The following is a 17,635-nucleotide window of genomic DNA, read 5'->3' on the forward strand; positions in this document are numbered from 1 at the left end:
ACAGTACGTGAAGAGATATAAAACACACACACACACTTGCACTAAAAAACATGGAGGCAGCTCCAGATTATGTTTTGACAGACAGGTGCTGACACAGCTTTAATCCTTTGCAACTCCCCCACCAGTCTTCTTCAAGTCAGATTCAAACAGTTTAAAGTAAATCACTCATTCCTCCTTGTTTGTAAATGAGAAGTATTAAGTGTTGAAAAAGTCAAAACATGATAAATGAGATATGAACAGACAGGATTACAACATTTTGTATTCTATTATGTGCAAGACTGCTAGGGGAGTCTGATTGAACATTAAAGCAAATAAATCTATTTGAGACCAGGCAGCCTAACCTTGATCAGAGAAAAAATTATAACTATCCACAAAGATCTATATTTCTTTATATTTCTTTGTTTTAACCAACAAAGGCATCCACCCTTTGTGCTTTCCATGACATCACTGTGTAACAGGCAGGTTACTCAATAAAACTAACAATGGTGCAAGCCAGGTTAAAACTCTGTTACATCATGCGAGACAAAGTGTCAGAACAGCTAGATCTGAATATCACTATACCAGTCTTGGGCTAAAAACATAAAATAAAAATAAATAAAGATCAATTGGCTTAGTTTCCAACACAAGAAATATAAATATACATGTACAGTAATATGAAAAAAAAAATACAATGAGGATGGACCAAAAAAAAAAAAACCCTTTCATAACAGCTTACGTAAATGCAAAGAGTTAAAAGCTGCAGCAGTCCTTATCTCACACATTGCCTTGCAAAAGTATTGATACCCATTAAATATTTCCATTTATCTGTTAAATTTATCATCAAAAGATTAAAAGAGTGTGGTACAATTGCTGTGTGGAGGGAAAACTAACACCACACATGGCGCTGAACATAATGTAGTATCCTACTGTGGGGATGTTTTTTATTAATCATGGAGAGGGAAGCTGGTCAGAGATGATTGGATGATGGATGGAGCTAAATAAAGAGCAACCCTGGGGAGAAAACCTGTTGGAGTCTGCGAAAGACTTGAAAGTACAGCAGAGGTGTACCTTCCAAGACGGTTGCAACTCTAAACATCCACACAGAAGTATAATGGAATACATCAAAGTGTATTAATTTGTTAGAATTTTGCCAACTCCACAGTACAATTTTCAGATGGACATATGTAAAATATATGAAAAAACCATGTTTCCTTGTCCTTCCACTTCACAATTATGCACTACTTTGAGTCGGCGTAGGACCTAAAATCCTAATAAAACACATCAAAGTTTGTGATTTGCTTAATAGAGTGGGTATAAATACGTTTTCAAGGTACTGTGCCGATGTTCAGTTTGGTTACTGAATAATGAAAAACTAGTTTGGAGAGAAATCCTGATGTTGTTTTCCTCTGGTATTCCATGATCCATAGATACGAGTAGGTAGTACATGTATTGAAATGCACACAAAAATAAAACCTGAACATAAAATGCAAATATTTTGTAACATCTAAACTCTAAAATGCCACCTGGCAAGAGATATGGTAAGGTTGATTCAGATCTTATTGTCTGAACAAGTAAAAAGGCCATAGAGTTCTGAGACTGTAATGCCAGACAGTGTGCTTACAAGCATTTTTTTTTATATATATATAATTAACATTTAAATATTTTTCAACAAGTCAGATTCACACACCTCTGTGAGTTCATACAACCACAAATCGCATGATAGAATATAAACATTACATTTGCACAGACACAATGACCTGAATACATTTTGGCACACCAGAAATCCAAATCTGAAACTACTGCTGCAGAGTTTAGCTCAGTTTGGAACTGCATACTTCCTCTGCTGGATACCTAACTTTTGGCCATGTCAAGCAACAGCCTATAACAGCTGAAAAAAGGCTTAGTGCAAAAACTAAAATCTTGCAATGCATGCATGCAACGGAACCTGCAGTTATGCCTAAACAAATATGAAATATCACACTTTCATTACACGCCCAAGATCAGAAACAACCAGTCAAGATAGGTTTTGCTGGAGTCATAACCACAACAACCGACCATCATCTTCAACAATCAGCCTTTCAAATAATGCATTTTTTTAAAATATTTTCTAATAATAGAAAAATACCTCAACATCTTTGTTTAACGGAAAAGTTCTGGATTTATGTCCATAATGATCAAAATATGAAGCTAAAATTCAGGTCAAGTAACCCCCATGTTCTGTGTGTTCTAGAAAGGCCACAGGAACTCTTAAATTCAAATTTGCTAAAACATTGAAGTATTCCCTATGTTTTCCTTTCCATATATGCAAGACCAATCCATTAGAGTAGCAGGTGTACACCTGAGTAGTGACAGACTGCCAATGAGTGAACAATTCTCTCCGGTGCTAAGAGGAAGGAAAAGCAACCATATCAAAGTTCTCCAGGTTTCTGGTTGCAGCCGGTGCACACGCGGACAGGGTGATCCCAGCCCCGCGAAGGGACCGTTCGACGCTGTGGGGAGCACTCGTCACACACTCCTTGGCCACAAGCACGGCAGTGGTGCTTGGAGAGCTTGGCAGTGAACTCGCGCTGGCAGTTGTGGCACGACAGGATGTCCTGGTCAGGCACCCAATAGGCAGGACGGGCTGCGTCTTTCACGAGGCCTAAGGAGAAAACGGAACAAAAATATAGTCAATCAACAACACACAAACACGTCTTTGACTATATATATATATATATATATATATATATATATATATATAAAAGCAGCAAGGTGAAGATTAATATTGCTGAGAAAAGAGTCTGAGATCAAGACGGAGTTTAATCTGTCTGTCTGATGATAAATAGCATTAGACCTACTGAAAAGTTGCTGAAAAACTTAGTGTCCTGGAAAAAGTACTCATGCATATTGAGCAGTCTCACATTTTGTCACATTATAATCACAAACTTCAATATTTTTTTAATGGAGCTTAATGTGATAAGCCAACACAAGTTAGTGTATTCATTGTAAAGTGAAAGGAAAATTACCCTTTTCTACAATCGATTAGAAAAACACATGGCATGAACTGGTATTCAGTGGACCTGAAGGTACTCTGTAGAACCACATTTTGCTGCAGTTACATCTGCAAGTCCTTTTGGTTAATGGGGTATGTCTCCACCCTCATCCTTCTTTGCATCATGGCTCAAGCTCAGTCAAATTGGATGGTCTGTGTAAATTTTTAAGTCCTGCCACATATTCTCATTTAGGTCTGACCTTTGACTGAGCCATTCAAAAACATGCGTATGCCTTGATCTAAATCATTCAATTTTAGCTCTGACTGCAATAAAACATGTTGTTTTGCACTTGTAATGATGCAAGATGTGAAAAAGTATGAACATTATGACTTTGAGTCAAAATAATGGAGAAAGTTATTGCTCAAGTTCCCTTTACCTGGGAAGTATTATATATCCTTAAGTGTGTATAATACTTTACGGAAATTAGACCTGCAGAGTACATATCACTTTTTATATCATAAACAACTTTTTACCTAACTACAGGCACTAAAAACACTGATTGTGCATATTCTTAATCATAAATGTCTCAAGTGGACCATTACTATGTGGTGAATAAAATCTTTAGGAGACATGATTCTTGTTACCATGGAAATAAAAAAAACTAGTAAGTAGGTGGTCTAATTTTGTTGTGATTGGAGTAGCGTTTGCTCTGAGGTATTTTAGGGATGGCCATGGATACACAGACATTTCCAGCAGGATATCAGGTTATCAAAAACATATTTATCAAAGCCTTTGAGAAGTACATTTAGGTCAACACCAGGCTAGCATGTAATAACCTAACGAACACATTAAAACAGTTAATATATTTCTTAAGAAGCAAATGAGGCAAGAGAATGTCACAATATGTCACTCATCGAACACAACAGAGCCGTGTTTCTGACACATATTTGTTTCTGACACAAATAAGTCCCTTTAGTGCTACACAATATATCCATTAATAAAAAAATACATGCATTGAGTTCAACACAGCAGATAAAATTTGACGATTCAGTTCAATGAACAACTCTGTTGCTAGCTAGCCTTTTACTGGTTTTGTTAAAGATTCATTTCATGATACAGATTCACATGACGATTCAGCCGTTTTATAAGTTCTTTTTTGGGGAGGAGGTACTTTCCTCAAAAGTTTGAGTTTACTCGGGACGTTGAGGGAGGAGCTAGAGCATTGATCACATTTGCACCCTGGTAATCTACTTTTACACGGACAGAGGCAGTGCAAACTGAATTTAAAGTAAAACAAAAATATGGCCTCAGAAAGCTATGCTGGGATTTGAAAAAAGTTATTGAGGAGGAAATGCACCTACTAACAAAGAATTAATAGAAGACAGCCAGAAACTTAGGCTGCAGTGTCTGAAAAGAGTTGTAGCTGTGAGAAGAAATAACCAGTTCTTAACAATTAGAGTTCAATTCTGACTGGAGGGATTGAAGGACTTAGATCTAACTCCTTCATAAAAACAGCTGCAAACTGAAGAAATTCAACAGACAGTTTTTTGTTGTGTGTGCGTATAAATACAAAACACTTTTTTGAGCATTTCATTATGTATAGAGCTCTGAATAAAAAAAAATAAAGATGACAAAGGAGTAATAAATCAAAAATCGCTGATTAGATCACAATAGTAAGATTATCAAGCTATAAAAATGTACCTCATGAGACATCATGGTGGCGCAGGGGTAAAGCGTGACTCATGTATGGAGACTTAGTCATTCAGAAGCAAAAACAGCAACTTTTGGCAAACCCACTTCTTTAAACATTAATGTTAAAATTATAATTATCTGCTAAATCAAATGTGCAGCTATAAAACAGGCATTACGGTTAATACATTCAAAGATTTTAAGCCACATTTTATCCTCTTAGCTGATCAAGAGTGTACCCATATAGTTTTCTGGTTTGATAAGGATTTTTACTTTAAGTCATTGTTTGATTTAAAGCAAGCAATTAGCTTCGTTTGCTATTTCTCACTTATTTAAGTTTAATTGACCCGACTTGTGCATAACAGCTGTCAGAAACTTGATCTAGGGATATTTTTGTCCACAAAATAAGCTTTATGAGACTCAACCACAAGGGGGCAATATACTACCCATTTTGAATCTTCCATACCTACCTACACAACTATATCTGATTTTTGAGCAATACTTACCAAGTGGGATGTCAATAGCAGTAGCCACAACCCCTATGGTGTTGGTAACAGCCTCTCCAACCTTCCTGGCCAGAGTCCCACCTTCTTCCTCCTCAAGCTCTGACGCAAGTATTTCTGCACAAAGAAGAAAAACCTCAATAAAAAAAAAAAAAAAGAGGCATGCTTACATAAAGATTAAATACCAGCATAAACAGGAAGAGGAATGACATTTAAAATCTGTGAGGGCGTACCTGCATACGAAGCCCTCTGCTCGAAGCAGACGTCACAGACTCTGACAGGGGCAAGACCCCAGCCTCTCTCCGGGACGGGCGCAGCTTTGGAGGAGCAGCCGTCACAGAACCCCTCCCCGCAGGCACGGCAGTGATGCTTGGTGTCGTTATCCTGGAAGACTGCGTGACACTTGTGGCACATCTTGTACAGAGGGAAACGCAATAACAGCACATGTTGTTATTGATCAAGAGCTGAAGGGAGGAGGCTGCAACCAGTAGTATTTCCCCATTTCATTTCGTGACAGGCACGCATTAAGTTGTGCAACGGGAGCCCAGCGCTATAGAGAGTAAACATCCCCCTGGACATGAAAGTGTTGACTTGGCTGCTGGTGGCGGGTGGCAGAGGGCGAGTCTGTGTCACTCACCATGATGAGGGAGTTGGGTTTCCAGTAGGCCGGGGCGATCTGATCTGTCAGCCAAGAGGTGACAGCCTTGGCAGGTTTCACGCCGAGCTCTGATACCGACTGGGCCACTAGATTGACGCCATCGAGAAGCCGCTGTGCAGCGTTGTTGTTGTCCTTTAAAAAGCCGTCAGACTGCAAAACCACAGAAGAATCTGTTTGAATGTCACAATATTTCAAGGTCTGCGTCATGCGACAGTTTGGATTTTGTGAGATGAGGATCTGTGAAGCTATGAGTAACAATACTATTTATTTAGCTGATGTTAGCCATTAAAAAAAAACTGAAACTGAAAAGGTGTTCATATCTGTAAAATTCAACATTTAATACAGTATATTATCTGACTACAAGCCAAGTCAAGGTGATGTGGATATTTTAGATATGCAGCATGAGTTGCCCAATTCTTGCATACCACATATGTAGGCCATCGCTAAAGCATTTACACAACTGATATTTAAATCTCACTGCAGTGACCTAATACCATGTAACAATGCAATTGCTCCTCTTACTTACTTGGGGTGCCAAATACGTTTAAATGAAAATACATCTGACAGCACAAACTACTTTCTGATTAATTCAGCTAATAATTATCTGACCACTGTGGTCAGAGAGCAGTGAAGTTATTCCTTGAATGCATAAAAAAATACTACTTAACAGTGACATAACAGCTAAAGTAACTTATCCTATCCTGATTCAGTAGATCTCTGAAAACGTAATCCTAATACCAAACGTGTGTGCACTATATAAACTGGGCTTTATTGGACTTAAAAGATGTGACAGGAACTAGCTTTAGTTTGCTGCAGTGTTACTACACAGCTACGTAGGCTCAGACCAGGGGGCTGTACGACTCGTTAATCTGCTCTTTTGCATCAGTTGTGCAGAGACATTGGAAACGGAAGAGTCCAGTGCGTTTCCAGATCTTGCAGTCATCAGAAAATGATCCCGGCCCATCCGCTGATCTTGCAGTAATCACATATGCAACACGTATATTATTTGTCTAATAAAGCAGTGACAAAAGTATAAATTTCCCTTTGAACGATTATAAGCCAGGGGTCTTCAACCTGTGGCTTTTCAGGATCTACACAAGGACTGTTATTAAAGCTGCTTATTTGCTGCAAAAGTCAGCAGAACCTTTACATATAACAGTAACAAAAAGGCTAATTTAAGTGTATTATATAATAATGCAAATAATTTACAAGACAGTGAGAAAAATGGTACAAGAAAAACATTTTTTTTTCTATACATTTTTGTCAAAGTACACACTTTTTTCTTCAATCTCTGTCAAAATAGAGCATTTCAATAAGAAAAACATATTATTTCTCATTTTGTAAAAAATGTTTATGTTGCTTTAATTGTCATGGTTTGGCAACTTAACCATAACATACGTTTCATAAAAAAGTAATTTTTAAAACTTGACATGTTTCATTTTTGTCACGTAAGCTTTACAGCTTTAGAAAAATGTTATCAGAAGGAGTGATGACAAAAGGGGCTGCTAGGATTATAAAGTTGTAGCTATTTTATAGTGGATAAAATATAGTTATAAATAATACAACATATTTTTATTCCATAATAACTTCACTTTAAACAATTATATCACTTAAAAATAGATGCAAGCAGTTTGCTTTTATTACCCCAGGCCAAACATGCTGGATCTCAGTGCGGACGACTGTGTCCACAGGGTCCTGGTTGCCATACCAGTACTGGCGGCTCCGGTAGATCACGCCACAGTTTGGACATTCAATAACGTAACTAAACATATGGAAAAAGAAAAATATAAATATGTTTAAATATGTTCATTATCTAAACAAAATAAATAAATAGATAAAATGGCAGCGTCTCTTTTTGGACTGAATTGAAAGTCACCTATATGGATGAGTATCAATGTTTTTATGAACCTTAAAATAATTTACGGTTTACGAACCAGTAACCAGTAAGTGTGTGTTAAAATCTATGATTTATTTAATTATGGCAATTACAAAATAGTTTTTTGTTGTTGTTGTTTTTAATAAAATCCACTAGATTATGTTATGCAAGTTTATTTCAATATTTAGTCTTAAAGCTGTTAAGGTTATTACACCTCGAGGATCTGATAATGATCTGTGCCTCGTATAATGTAATAAGCATGTTGAGTAAAGCTTGGATAAACATTGCCAGGTGAACTTCCCCGTTACTCACCCAGACCAGGCGTATCTGGCGAGGCCCATCCATGGGGAGTCTGAGGAAGCAGATGTCTTTGGGACGACCAACACTTCCTTCCCTCCTTCATAACAAGCCTGAGATGAAAATATTATGCCAAGTAATGCCTACTCAATTAATCAAGAAAGTGCATTTTTAGCATTGTATCTAAAAACAAAATAACAAAAAATAAAGTTGAGCAACTAAGCGTACCTTACAAGTGAAAATGCGATTATCATACTGCGCAGAGTAACGGCAGCGTTGCTTCGCCTCGTGGTACGACCCTTCCTGTAAGTGGTTCATGCTACTCTTGCAGCCAGATCTGTGATAAATGCAATTATTAATTATGAACATTGAAATAGATGGGGCGACAGCTGTTGTTTTTTATTTTTTTTAAAAAAGCAAGAGTACTGACCCACAACTGAGGCAACAGCTGGAACAGGTGAAGTACTCATCAGGAAAGAAACAGCTGTGTGCTGCAACCTCACCTGCGATTTCTCCATTAAAGCGCTCACTCAATGCCTGCAAGAACAGTGTCAAAAAAAAAACAAAAAAAAACTTTCAATTATAACCGCAACTAAACAGAGTCAGTTACACTACGAATCAGCCTAAACTATGTTCAGTGTCACTCATTGAGATCAGCAAGGTCTACTAAACATCCAGCCAGATTAAAGCAGATTAATTATTGAAAAGTCAGCGGACATGCAGCTCTACCTGCAGGGCTTTGAAGATGACGCCCAGGGTACGAGGAGAACGCGTGGCGTTGTTATCAAGGAGCTGCTCCAGTTTATTCTGCAAGCCCCGGAAATCAGTAGGAGGACTGAGAGTCTGTGTGCCCCAATACTGGAAGGAGCTGAAGGCTTCAGGAAAGCGGGAAAGCTTCCTAAAGCGCTCCAACAGCAGCCGATCCACAGACTCCAGTGATTTGTCTACAGTAGGACAAAGACAGAATATGACATTCACCAAAGTTTTTGAACAAATGGCGTGTTCACATGACTGAGTGTGCAAAAACAGGACCTTTTTCTTTTCCTAATACCATAATTTCACATAGCAATAACAAATAGGACTTCTAATTTATGTTGTGTATTCTTTTATTCTCAAAGCAATAACAAAACTAGAAAACCAATACTGCACATCACCCTGGACACACCATGGCGAAACATGGTAATATCAGACAAAATGTGCAGTACAGGCTAAAATGGAATATAATGGACAAAAATATTCAGTGTAAAGCTGGTAGAGACACAGCCCAAATGAATTATTTTGCGATACTTTATGTTGGTGTTTCACATAAACTCAAAATTTAATACAGTAAGTTGGTTATGTGACATCCAACTACCCATTTTCTGTACGTGTGAATGCATTTTGCGTTCAGAGGGACACATTTTAAGGGCTATTGTTTGCACAGCATCAAGTGCAATGTAAAGTGATTACTTGCTGCAAGGAAAATGAGTGTGTGTCACCTGAACCCAGGAGCTTGGTGTGGACGGTTTCATGGAAGATGACCACCGCAGGACCCAGGGTGGACAGAGGGACATCCAGTCCACAGCGGGCCGTCGTGGCTTTTAGCTCCTTGGTGAAATGCTTCAGGTAAGCATCGGAGGCATCACCGAGAAACTTGAAAAGGTCGTCATGGAGGCGGTCAGCGTGAGTGCGGTAAATGATGAGGTCCGAGACAGCGAGCACCTTGAGTAAAAGACGAGTTCTCTGGCCCTGTTTGGAGCTGTTGCCAAGCAGCCCCTCTGTATCGATGACCACAATCTTATGGATGGGGTCGAATGCTGCCCATACACCCACTGTGCAGGACTCCTGAGTGGGAGACGTTTTGAAGACTTCTCTGCCCATGAAGAAGGTGTGGTTCAGGGTGTGCGACTTGCCCTCCCCCGTGTTACCAAAGATGGACACCACCTTCAGCAGCTGGTTGGGGTTGCACCCGAGGGATCTCATGAACGACGATTCATCTTTTATCTTGAGAGGAACAACGGAGAGTATACAGCATTAACGACAAAATTTAAGACCGACAAATCCTCACGAAAACCTAATTTACAAAAGACAACTCTACAAAGGGATTAGACTGCCACCAGTGCAGAGCTTATTAGGGTAACACCAAACAGGTGGGAAGGTTTCTGAATTCATGGTGTTATGCAATCAAGAAGCAACTCATTACCAAAAAACTTTAAGGAAAAACATTCTAACACTCTCCAAGAAGTGTCAGGATTGAATTGCAGAGAACCAGCTCACAGCAGTTTTTCAGACTCTTTGGGGAATGGGGAAAAAGACTGCAAAGAGAAAAACAGGTGAACACTCCAATTTTGCCAAAACACTAGGATAAAAAAACAACATCCTCCACAAAAACTTTGCCCAGTGATTCAGAAGCAATTTAGTGAAAAAAACAAACAAACTGGTTTTTCCACCCCAATGGAGTGTCGTGTAACAAGGCAAAAAAGAAGTGGCAACTTCTAATTTGCTTGTGAAATGTGTAATGTTGTGTAATGTTTTGATGAAGAAATCAAAACATTACACAATTTTGGATTCATGGCCAAGAAACTGCATAATGTAGTCCTTTTGACAACTTATAGATTGGTTTTCAGAGACTTGATCTGTTCCTCAGTAACAGCAGTGACGTTTGTCCAAAGCACATTTTCAGTCTGTCTGAAAAAGGTTTTGAATGAAAGCACAAGTGACTGAAACAAAGTGGATGGAAGAACAGGAAGAACTCACCTGCATTTCTTCATTCTCATCAACTAAGAGAAAGCTCGACACCTTCTCCAGAAGCCGTGTTTTCTCAGATGACTCAGGCACATCAGCGTTCTGGACAGAAATCTTGGCAGTGTTCACTTCAGCTTGTTTGGGTGGTGGAGGGTAAGATATGAGCTGGTGTTTTTTCTTGCTGCTCCCGCTGTGGGTACGTTTCTGACAGTCTTGACAAAGATTCACCTTGCAATTCTGGCAGCGAACCACCGACCTGAGGCGTTTGCTGCCATCCCCATTCCCTCCTTTGCAGTTGTCACAGTAGGGAACATGGCCAGGACCAACTGGGACCCGGTCGTGGTTCCTCAGGTGCTCCTGACGGTGGAGCTCCAGCTCACACCTGACACACTGGAGGGTTTTGCAGTCATCACACTCAAATGCCGCCTCTTCGGAGCCACCACAGGAATAATTCTCTTGACATGTTAAACTTGTATTGACTCCCTTTTCAGATGACGAGCCATGCCCACTCATTGTTTATTAGAAGATTATCTTAAATTCGTATTATTACTTTATTAGAGCAGCAGCTATTTCCAAAAACAAACAGTTAACGTGAAATGCACACAAAGTAATATTGAACTGAAATGATGCTATATTAATAAATAATCTTAAGACAGTTGCATGCTGACAGGTTTAGCTGCTTTTAACTTGATTAAGTTATACAAATTGTCTAAGGTGATTTAGCTGTTTTAAATAATGTCATGTATTGCTGCTAAAAGTAATGCTAACAGATATGCTAAACACAAAGTTAGCTTGCCAGTGCAATACAAGTTGGTGATTACGTTGGGTTATTTTTATAAACACATCCCTCAGGTATATCTGTGATCGATTTTGATTTTCCAACTTCAATTCCTAACTTAATAAATGTGGTGCTAAAAAATAACTATTGTATAAATCTGAGGGAACAGACAGTACCAAGCGAATATCGGGAGCTTTTTCCTGACATAAATATGTGGGTAAATGTCAATGCTAACAACAGGCTGGCTAGCAAAACAAACTGAGCTTAGGAAGCTAATTCATAAAATTATTTTTTCTATGATTCAGCCTCCGTTCGGCTTACAGCTGGCCTAATTTAGCGATTTGTGTTTTAACTTTTTTCTCCAAGGAAGAGCAGCAAACGCTAATGTTCCTCATCCGTCCAAAACAAGCAGCTAGCCTCCTGTTTGTCAACTGAACTGAGGAGGCAAATTTAGCCGGTGAGAGAACCGCTGGTAACTGCGGCTGGTTTGGCTTTAAATCGGGAGGGAAATCCTCCCAATTACGTTTTTAAAAGTCCTTTAAAGTCTTACTGTGTTTGGATCCTTCCGAGCAGTGTCATTGTTTTGTTCTTCAGCCCCCCTCCCTTGCAGGTTTCTGTAGCTACGTTGTGTTGTTGCTAGGTCAGATCAGCTGATCTGATTATTTCAGTCAAAGGGGTGAAGAAGGAAGTAGAGTGCTGTGGCATGACGGGAAACGTAGTTCTACACGGTAAACTCTCTTCTGGGTAATTGGAGATGTAAGTATTACGTATTTATACACCAATTCACCTTATATCTCAAATTACAATTCCAGCTTCAATGTATTTCATGAGAATTTTATGCGATAGATCTAAACTATGTGGCCCATAGGGAAATGGAAATTCTATGATTAACATTTTGATAAATGATAAATGATAAACAAAAATCTGAAGAGAGCAACGTGGATTTCGATTCTGTTTTCAATTCACTTTGTTTATATAGTACAGTTTCACAATATATCATCTCAACGCACTTTACAAAAAAGTCAACTCAATCATACTGATCCTACAGATAGTTCTTTCAATATTTATAGTTCAATCCAAATACAACTGGACTTTAAAACTATGAGAAAATCATAGGGAAATGTGCAAAACATATTACAAATCTAAACAGCAACAACAGACAAAGTTGAACAAGTAAGATACTTCCACACTGCCCTAATGCAAAAATGAATCTGAATAATTTTCTCCAACCAACAAAAGATTTTAATTGTTTAAGTGGGCTTATGTTTCTAGATTTAGTACTTTCATGTCTGTGCTTGATAGCAGATACAGAACCACACACAGCTTTGAGGTTGTGCTGTGTCAGAGCTGAGCACTCATAGTCCTGAGCTCTGATTCTGTCTTCAAGGCTCTTGGTTTGCCTGAAGCCCTGCTGGTGAAGATCAAAGGATGTCCACATTGTGTTGCAGGTTAGGGTGAGTTCCCACCAGAATAATGGGGAAATCGGGTTTGCACCTCTGATCTGGGAAATCCACCTGCAGAGATGCTGTGGAAGGGTGACCAGGCTGAAACAGAGGATGGAGACGTCCACATGGGGGTAGCAGAGACAGCGAAAAGTGACCAAACTCATCCTGACAGATGAAATAGAACACAGTGATAAGCAAATGACTCATATTTCTGTTTACAGAAGGCTGTGAAATTCAGCTGTATCTGTCGGCTTGATCTGAGTTGGGATTCAAGTCACGTGAAGAAAACCTGACAGTTAAACAGAAAAAGTGAAAGAAGAGAGCATGCATCTGCTCTCATGAGCTGACCGATCTTCAGCCACCCCAGTTGAGGCCTTTGTTCCCTGAAGACCTGCCGCCGCTGGGCGTGCTGCTGATGATGGTGTGTGACATGGTGACGGTTCCGGTGTAAATAACCGCTTTTCTGCAGTTTTTAGGAACATTTTAAAGCAATGTCTTGTTTACAAGATATTGTAATTGAACTTTCCAATTTACATATAAATTGGAAAGTTAATTTAGACGGAAATTCAGGTTAGAATTCACAGTAAGACAAAAGGGAAAAGAAAAAAAAACACTTTGGCCCAATGAGATGCTATTTCCAAGCAACACAATCTGCACCAAATGAAGGCAAACGGAGGTCCAAAGGGCACAGCTGGATTGGCATTGTTACACTGTCATCAGCTGTTGTTTATAGCAGCAACATTGTGTGCTTTGGTTTATCCTGCCTTTTTTTCTAAGGTGACTGAGTTCATAAATTCACACATAACTGGACGGTTAGACAGCAGCCGGAAAATATGCCCCGTCTTGATTTTATTGTAATATTCTGTTAGTTACTTTACTGATATAAGTAATAATTATTTATACAAATTAATTCTCAGTTGTCTCAAAGCTAATGCTTTCAGGTGATAATCCTTAAGAAACTATGTTTAGTTAGCTGACAAAACAGTCAAATTTATTTTATCAATGATCATAAAAAATACACCAATTAATCTGCAGAATATATTGCTAACAGAAGTAAGTAGCCTTCAGAATTACTGAACATAAACAGTCCCAAAGACATTTTGACCTCGTGGCTAGTTTATCCAATAATCCACGTAAAATTTATTGAGGTTTTCTTATATAAAAGTCTTTAGATAACTAAATGGAATGCAAATCCTGAAATTAGTGAAGTTGCAAATATGAAATATGAAACTAATTGTGGTTTTTTATGCAAATACAATGAACTGCAGATTTCCTTCCACCTCAATAGTATGTCCAGTGTTATGTTCTATTACAAAATAATCCTAATAAAATACTTTGAGCTTTGCAACTACAATGAATGAAAAGTTCAGGATGAACACTGTCACATTGCATTGAAAGTGTGTCGCTGGTGTTACCTGTTGATCAGGAAGCACACAGAACCCGTGTCAGACACTGCCTTCTGTATTTCACCTCCTTTGAGCTGCGTGCATTGTTCTGCAGAGTCAAGGTTGTAAGTTTTTTCACTCCTTTTCTTCCACTTTTTGCACCACACAATGTCACCGATGTTCTGCCGAACCGCTTTGCAAGTTTTGCAAGATGTGCTTTCAGAAGCGGGAAATGTTTGGGGGTAAAAATGCCCCTTTAAACAAAGTGCTGCTTCTTATCTGTGTGAGCCTGCAGGAAACTCTGGGAGCATTGTGTTTTAAGGCCTCTGCTTCCTGTTTGCCCTCGTTTCTCACTCGTTCGTTCTCTTCTCCTGTGTGCCTCTCCCCTCCGCCTCCCCCCCTCTTTTTCCCACCACCTGCAGTGTGAGTGATAGACTGTATTCTCCATGGCAGGAGGACAACATCTGGTCTGCTCATGTTGCAAACTCACTTCTGTGCTTCACCTCTGACAGCTGCAAGTCACAACTCTGTTCCTCAGTCCAAGGTAAAATCCACACACAGGAAATAGTCTTTAAATATCTCTGGATTCAAAAACTCGTTTCCTGTATTATCCTCTTTTATCATAGATCATCTGCAGGGCAGCTCTTCCGAGCAAGATCAGTTCAAACACCCAGGCAAAGTTCACATGTAACTCAGAAAGGAGCAGCAGGTGTCACTATTGTGCTGAAAAAAGCTTTTCAGGCTTTACTGCCACCTCTTTTACCATAAACATGTTTTGTGTCTTCATTCTCACACTCTCAGCTCATGAATCGACACCCAGCTCAGTATCCTGATTCCTGACACAGATTCACTGAGCTAATCTGCTTAGTAAAGGTCTCTGTGTGGCTTAGGGGGGAGACCATGCAGCACATACGCCTAATTCCACATTTTCATAATCAAAAAGATCAATTTGGTGATTACAGTCTGACTCCTGACTTGTGTAAGGTGGTCAACTCCAATACTTAACTGGTTAGCCACATGAGTTAATCCAGTTTTCATTTACGGTAATAGCAGCATACAATTTTGGATGCATTGAAAGATCATCCAACAATGGGGAAAATCTGTCAGATAAGTGTTAAAAGATTATGTTTCTGCTTAAGCCATAGATCAACGGGACCCAATGCAGACACAATGGCAACATTATGGTAAACAAACCCCTTCCATAATGTTTATGGCACAATATCTCTTTAGTAAAGAGTTATGAACATTTACATATCGTTCAGTTACAAATCAATTGTTCATAGCCTGTATTTGAATACCAATTTAAGGCCATCCCTTCTTAACCATCTCTTGTGACGCTCCTCTAACATAAAATCCAGTGCAACCAACTGTCTTCAGGGGTCATGTCCACTTACTCACCATGAGTGAGCAATCATGAAGATCAAGGAACACAGCATACAGGTCAGGGAGAATGTTGTGGAAAGGTTTAAAGCGAGGTTAGGTTAGAACATCCCTTACAGAAAATGATGTTCCATCTATTATCCAAAGTAGAAAGAGCAAATTCAAACCTGGCATCCAATTTGACTGACTGACGCGGCAAGAAAAGATTTGCTCCCAGAAGCAACCAAGAGGCCTGTAGGAGAATCAATTTATAGTTACAACATATGCTTCTGAATAATAACTGAATCAAATTGTATAAGTGATTTATGGTACAAGAGGAGGGATTCCATACCTTTCTGACAAAGGACAGCAGGCAGACCCCTCACAAATTCTATGGAGGGTAAAGTGGGATTAGCTGGCTGGTTCAGGACCCCCATTAACCCTTAATGGACCAGGAGTAACTAAACTGACAGAGATGCTCGCTGACCAACATCAAGGCAAAAATTAGGACAGGATGATTCACACTAAGCTGGTAGAGATATAAATTACACAGTCCTGCTAAAATAAAGTTATCTCAGATTATGCAAATGCATCGGATCAACAGAAGAGACGTAGCAGAACATCCTGAATCTCGGGATTAATGTAATTCATGGATGTGGTTTATGTTTTCCTTCCATAACTGGCTGCTTGTGAAGAATGTGAACAACTGCACAAAGAGCAGGGGTTGGAGGAAAGCACAGGTCTGAATTCCCATGAATCATTTGTGCAGTGACAATAAGGTGCAAGAATTTGAGTTGATGTGAGAGGGGTATCAATATTGTGCCAGTATAAGATCTATCTAAACAATTTAATAAATTAGCATAAACCCCTTTCTGTTTTATTTTCTTTAGTTTTATGTGTTGATAAGCTTCTGCATTGTCATGCATACATTCATTCTTTAGGCTCTTGATTTTTCTGAACTTTGACCTCATAAACTGCAGCAAACCCAGATCATTGAGATGCCTCTACAAGCTTGTAAAGTAGACACTAGGCATGATGGGTGCATCACTTCATCTGCCTCTTTTCTAACCCTAATGAGCCAATCACTCTGGAAGAAGGTAAGTCTGTCTTTTTTTTCCTAATTTAGTGGAGAAACATAAGGAGAATAGAGGGGCTTAAAGAATAGTAGCATAAAAATTGTATTAGTCAAGATGTAGTAAAAAAATATTGTGCAGTAAATGACTACTAGAAGAAGATAAAAAAAATGTACTCAAGTATATTTAACTAGTTACTTCCCATCTGTGATTAAAAGATACACTTCCTGAATCACAGTATCAGAAAGAAACAAAAATAACTGAAAAAACGTAATGCTTCAAAAGTGACTCTTAGACATTTAACGCATGGCTGTTTTAAACGAAGCAAGAACAACGCAAATCAACATGGAAAGCTAACGTTACATCAAAGATATCGACTGAACATATATTTTGCTCTTTATTGGCTCCTTGTCTGTTGTTCTGGATTCATTGCACCTGTAGATACTAGTGGGAAGCCATCTGGATAAGTGAAAGATTTGGATTACACTGCTGAGTTAGTTTCAGATGTTTCCTGACTTTCCTGGCATTCCTGCACAGTAGACCAGGAAGCACACCCCTTACCTCCCTCTAGCACCATTGTCTTCCTAAATATCCTTTTGATAGAAGGTTTTGTTTGGTGTCATGGCCCATAAACTGAAAAAATGAAACAAAAACACAATGAGCCTGTGGGAAAGAGCTTCAAACTAATGACTGTAGCAATAAAAAAGGATTTCACAAATCTTTTGTCAATGAATCTTACCCACTCAGGAAGCAGTGCAAGGTAATTTTTCAACAAAAAGACATAAAAGAGATAAGTTAAAGGAAAGTCTTGACATTTTCTGGAAAACTCAGCCATATTCCAAGCTGCATTATAAGTAAGTTTCAGAAAGGAATGGAAAATGAAAGCTAACAATAACC

General features: G+C 38.9%; 1 protein-coding gene across 1 annotated transcript; it reads right to left on the reverse strand.

The window, feature by feature from the left end:
• Positions 1-67: 67 nt before the first annotated feature.
• LOC106903597 (zinc finger FYVE domain-containing protein 1-like) lies at positions 68-12,134 on the reverse strand. Its single transcript, XM_014967512.2, has 11 exons — positions 10,711-12,134; positions 9,453-9,957; positions 8,704-8,918; positions 8,405-8,511; positions 8,203-8,311; positions 7,990-8,087; positions 7,446-7,563; positions 5,781-5,951; positions 5,377-5,557; positions 5,147-5,260; positions 68-2,620 (listed from the first exon to the last, which is right to left on the reverse strand). Exons 1-11 carry the CDS (start codon positions 11,209-11,211, stop codon positions 2,388-2,390), a joined length of 2,352 nt encoding a protein of 783 aa, XP_014822998.2. The 5' UTR covers positions 11,212-12,134; the 3' UTR covers positions 68-2,387.
• Positions 12,135-17,635: the final 5,501 nt, after the last annotated feature.

This window comes from Poecilia mexicana, unplaced genomic scaffold (assembly GCF_051168715.1).
Source record: "Poecilia mexicana isolate PSO_F unplaced genomic scaffold, ASM5116871v1 scaffold_22, whole genome shotgun sequence".
NCBI lineage: Eukaryota > Metazoa > Chordata > Actinopteri > Cyprinodontiformes > Poeciliidae > Poecilia > Poecilia mexicana.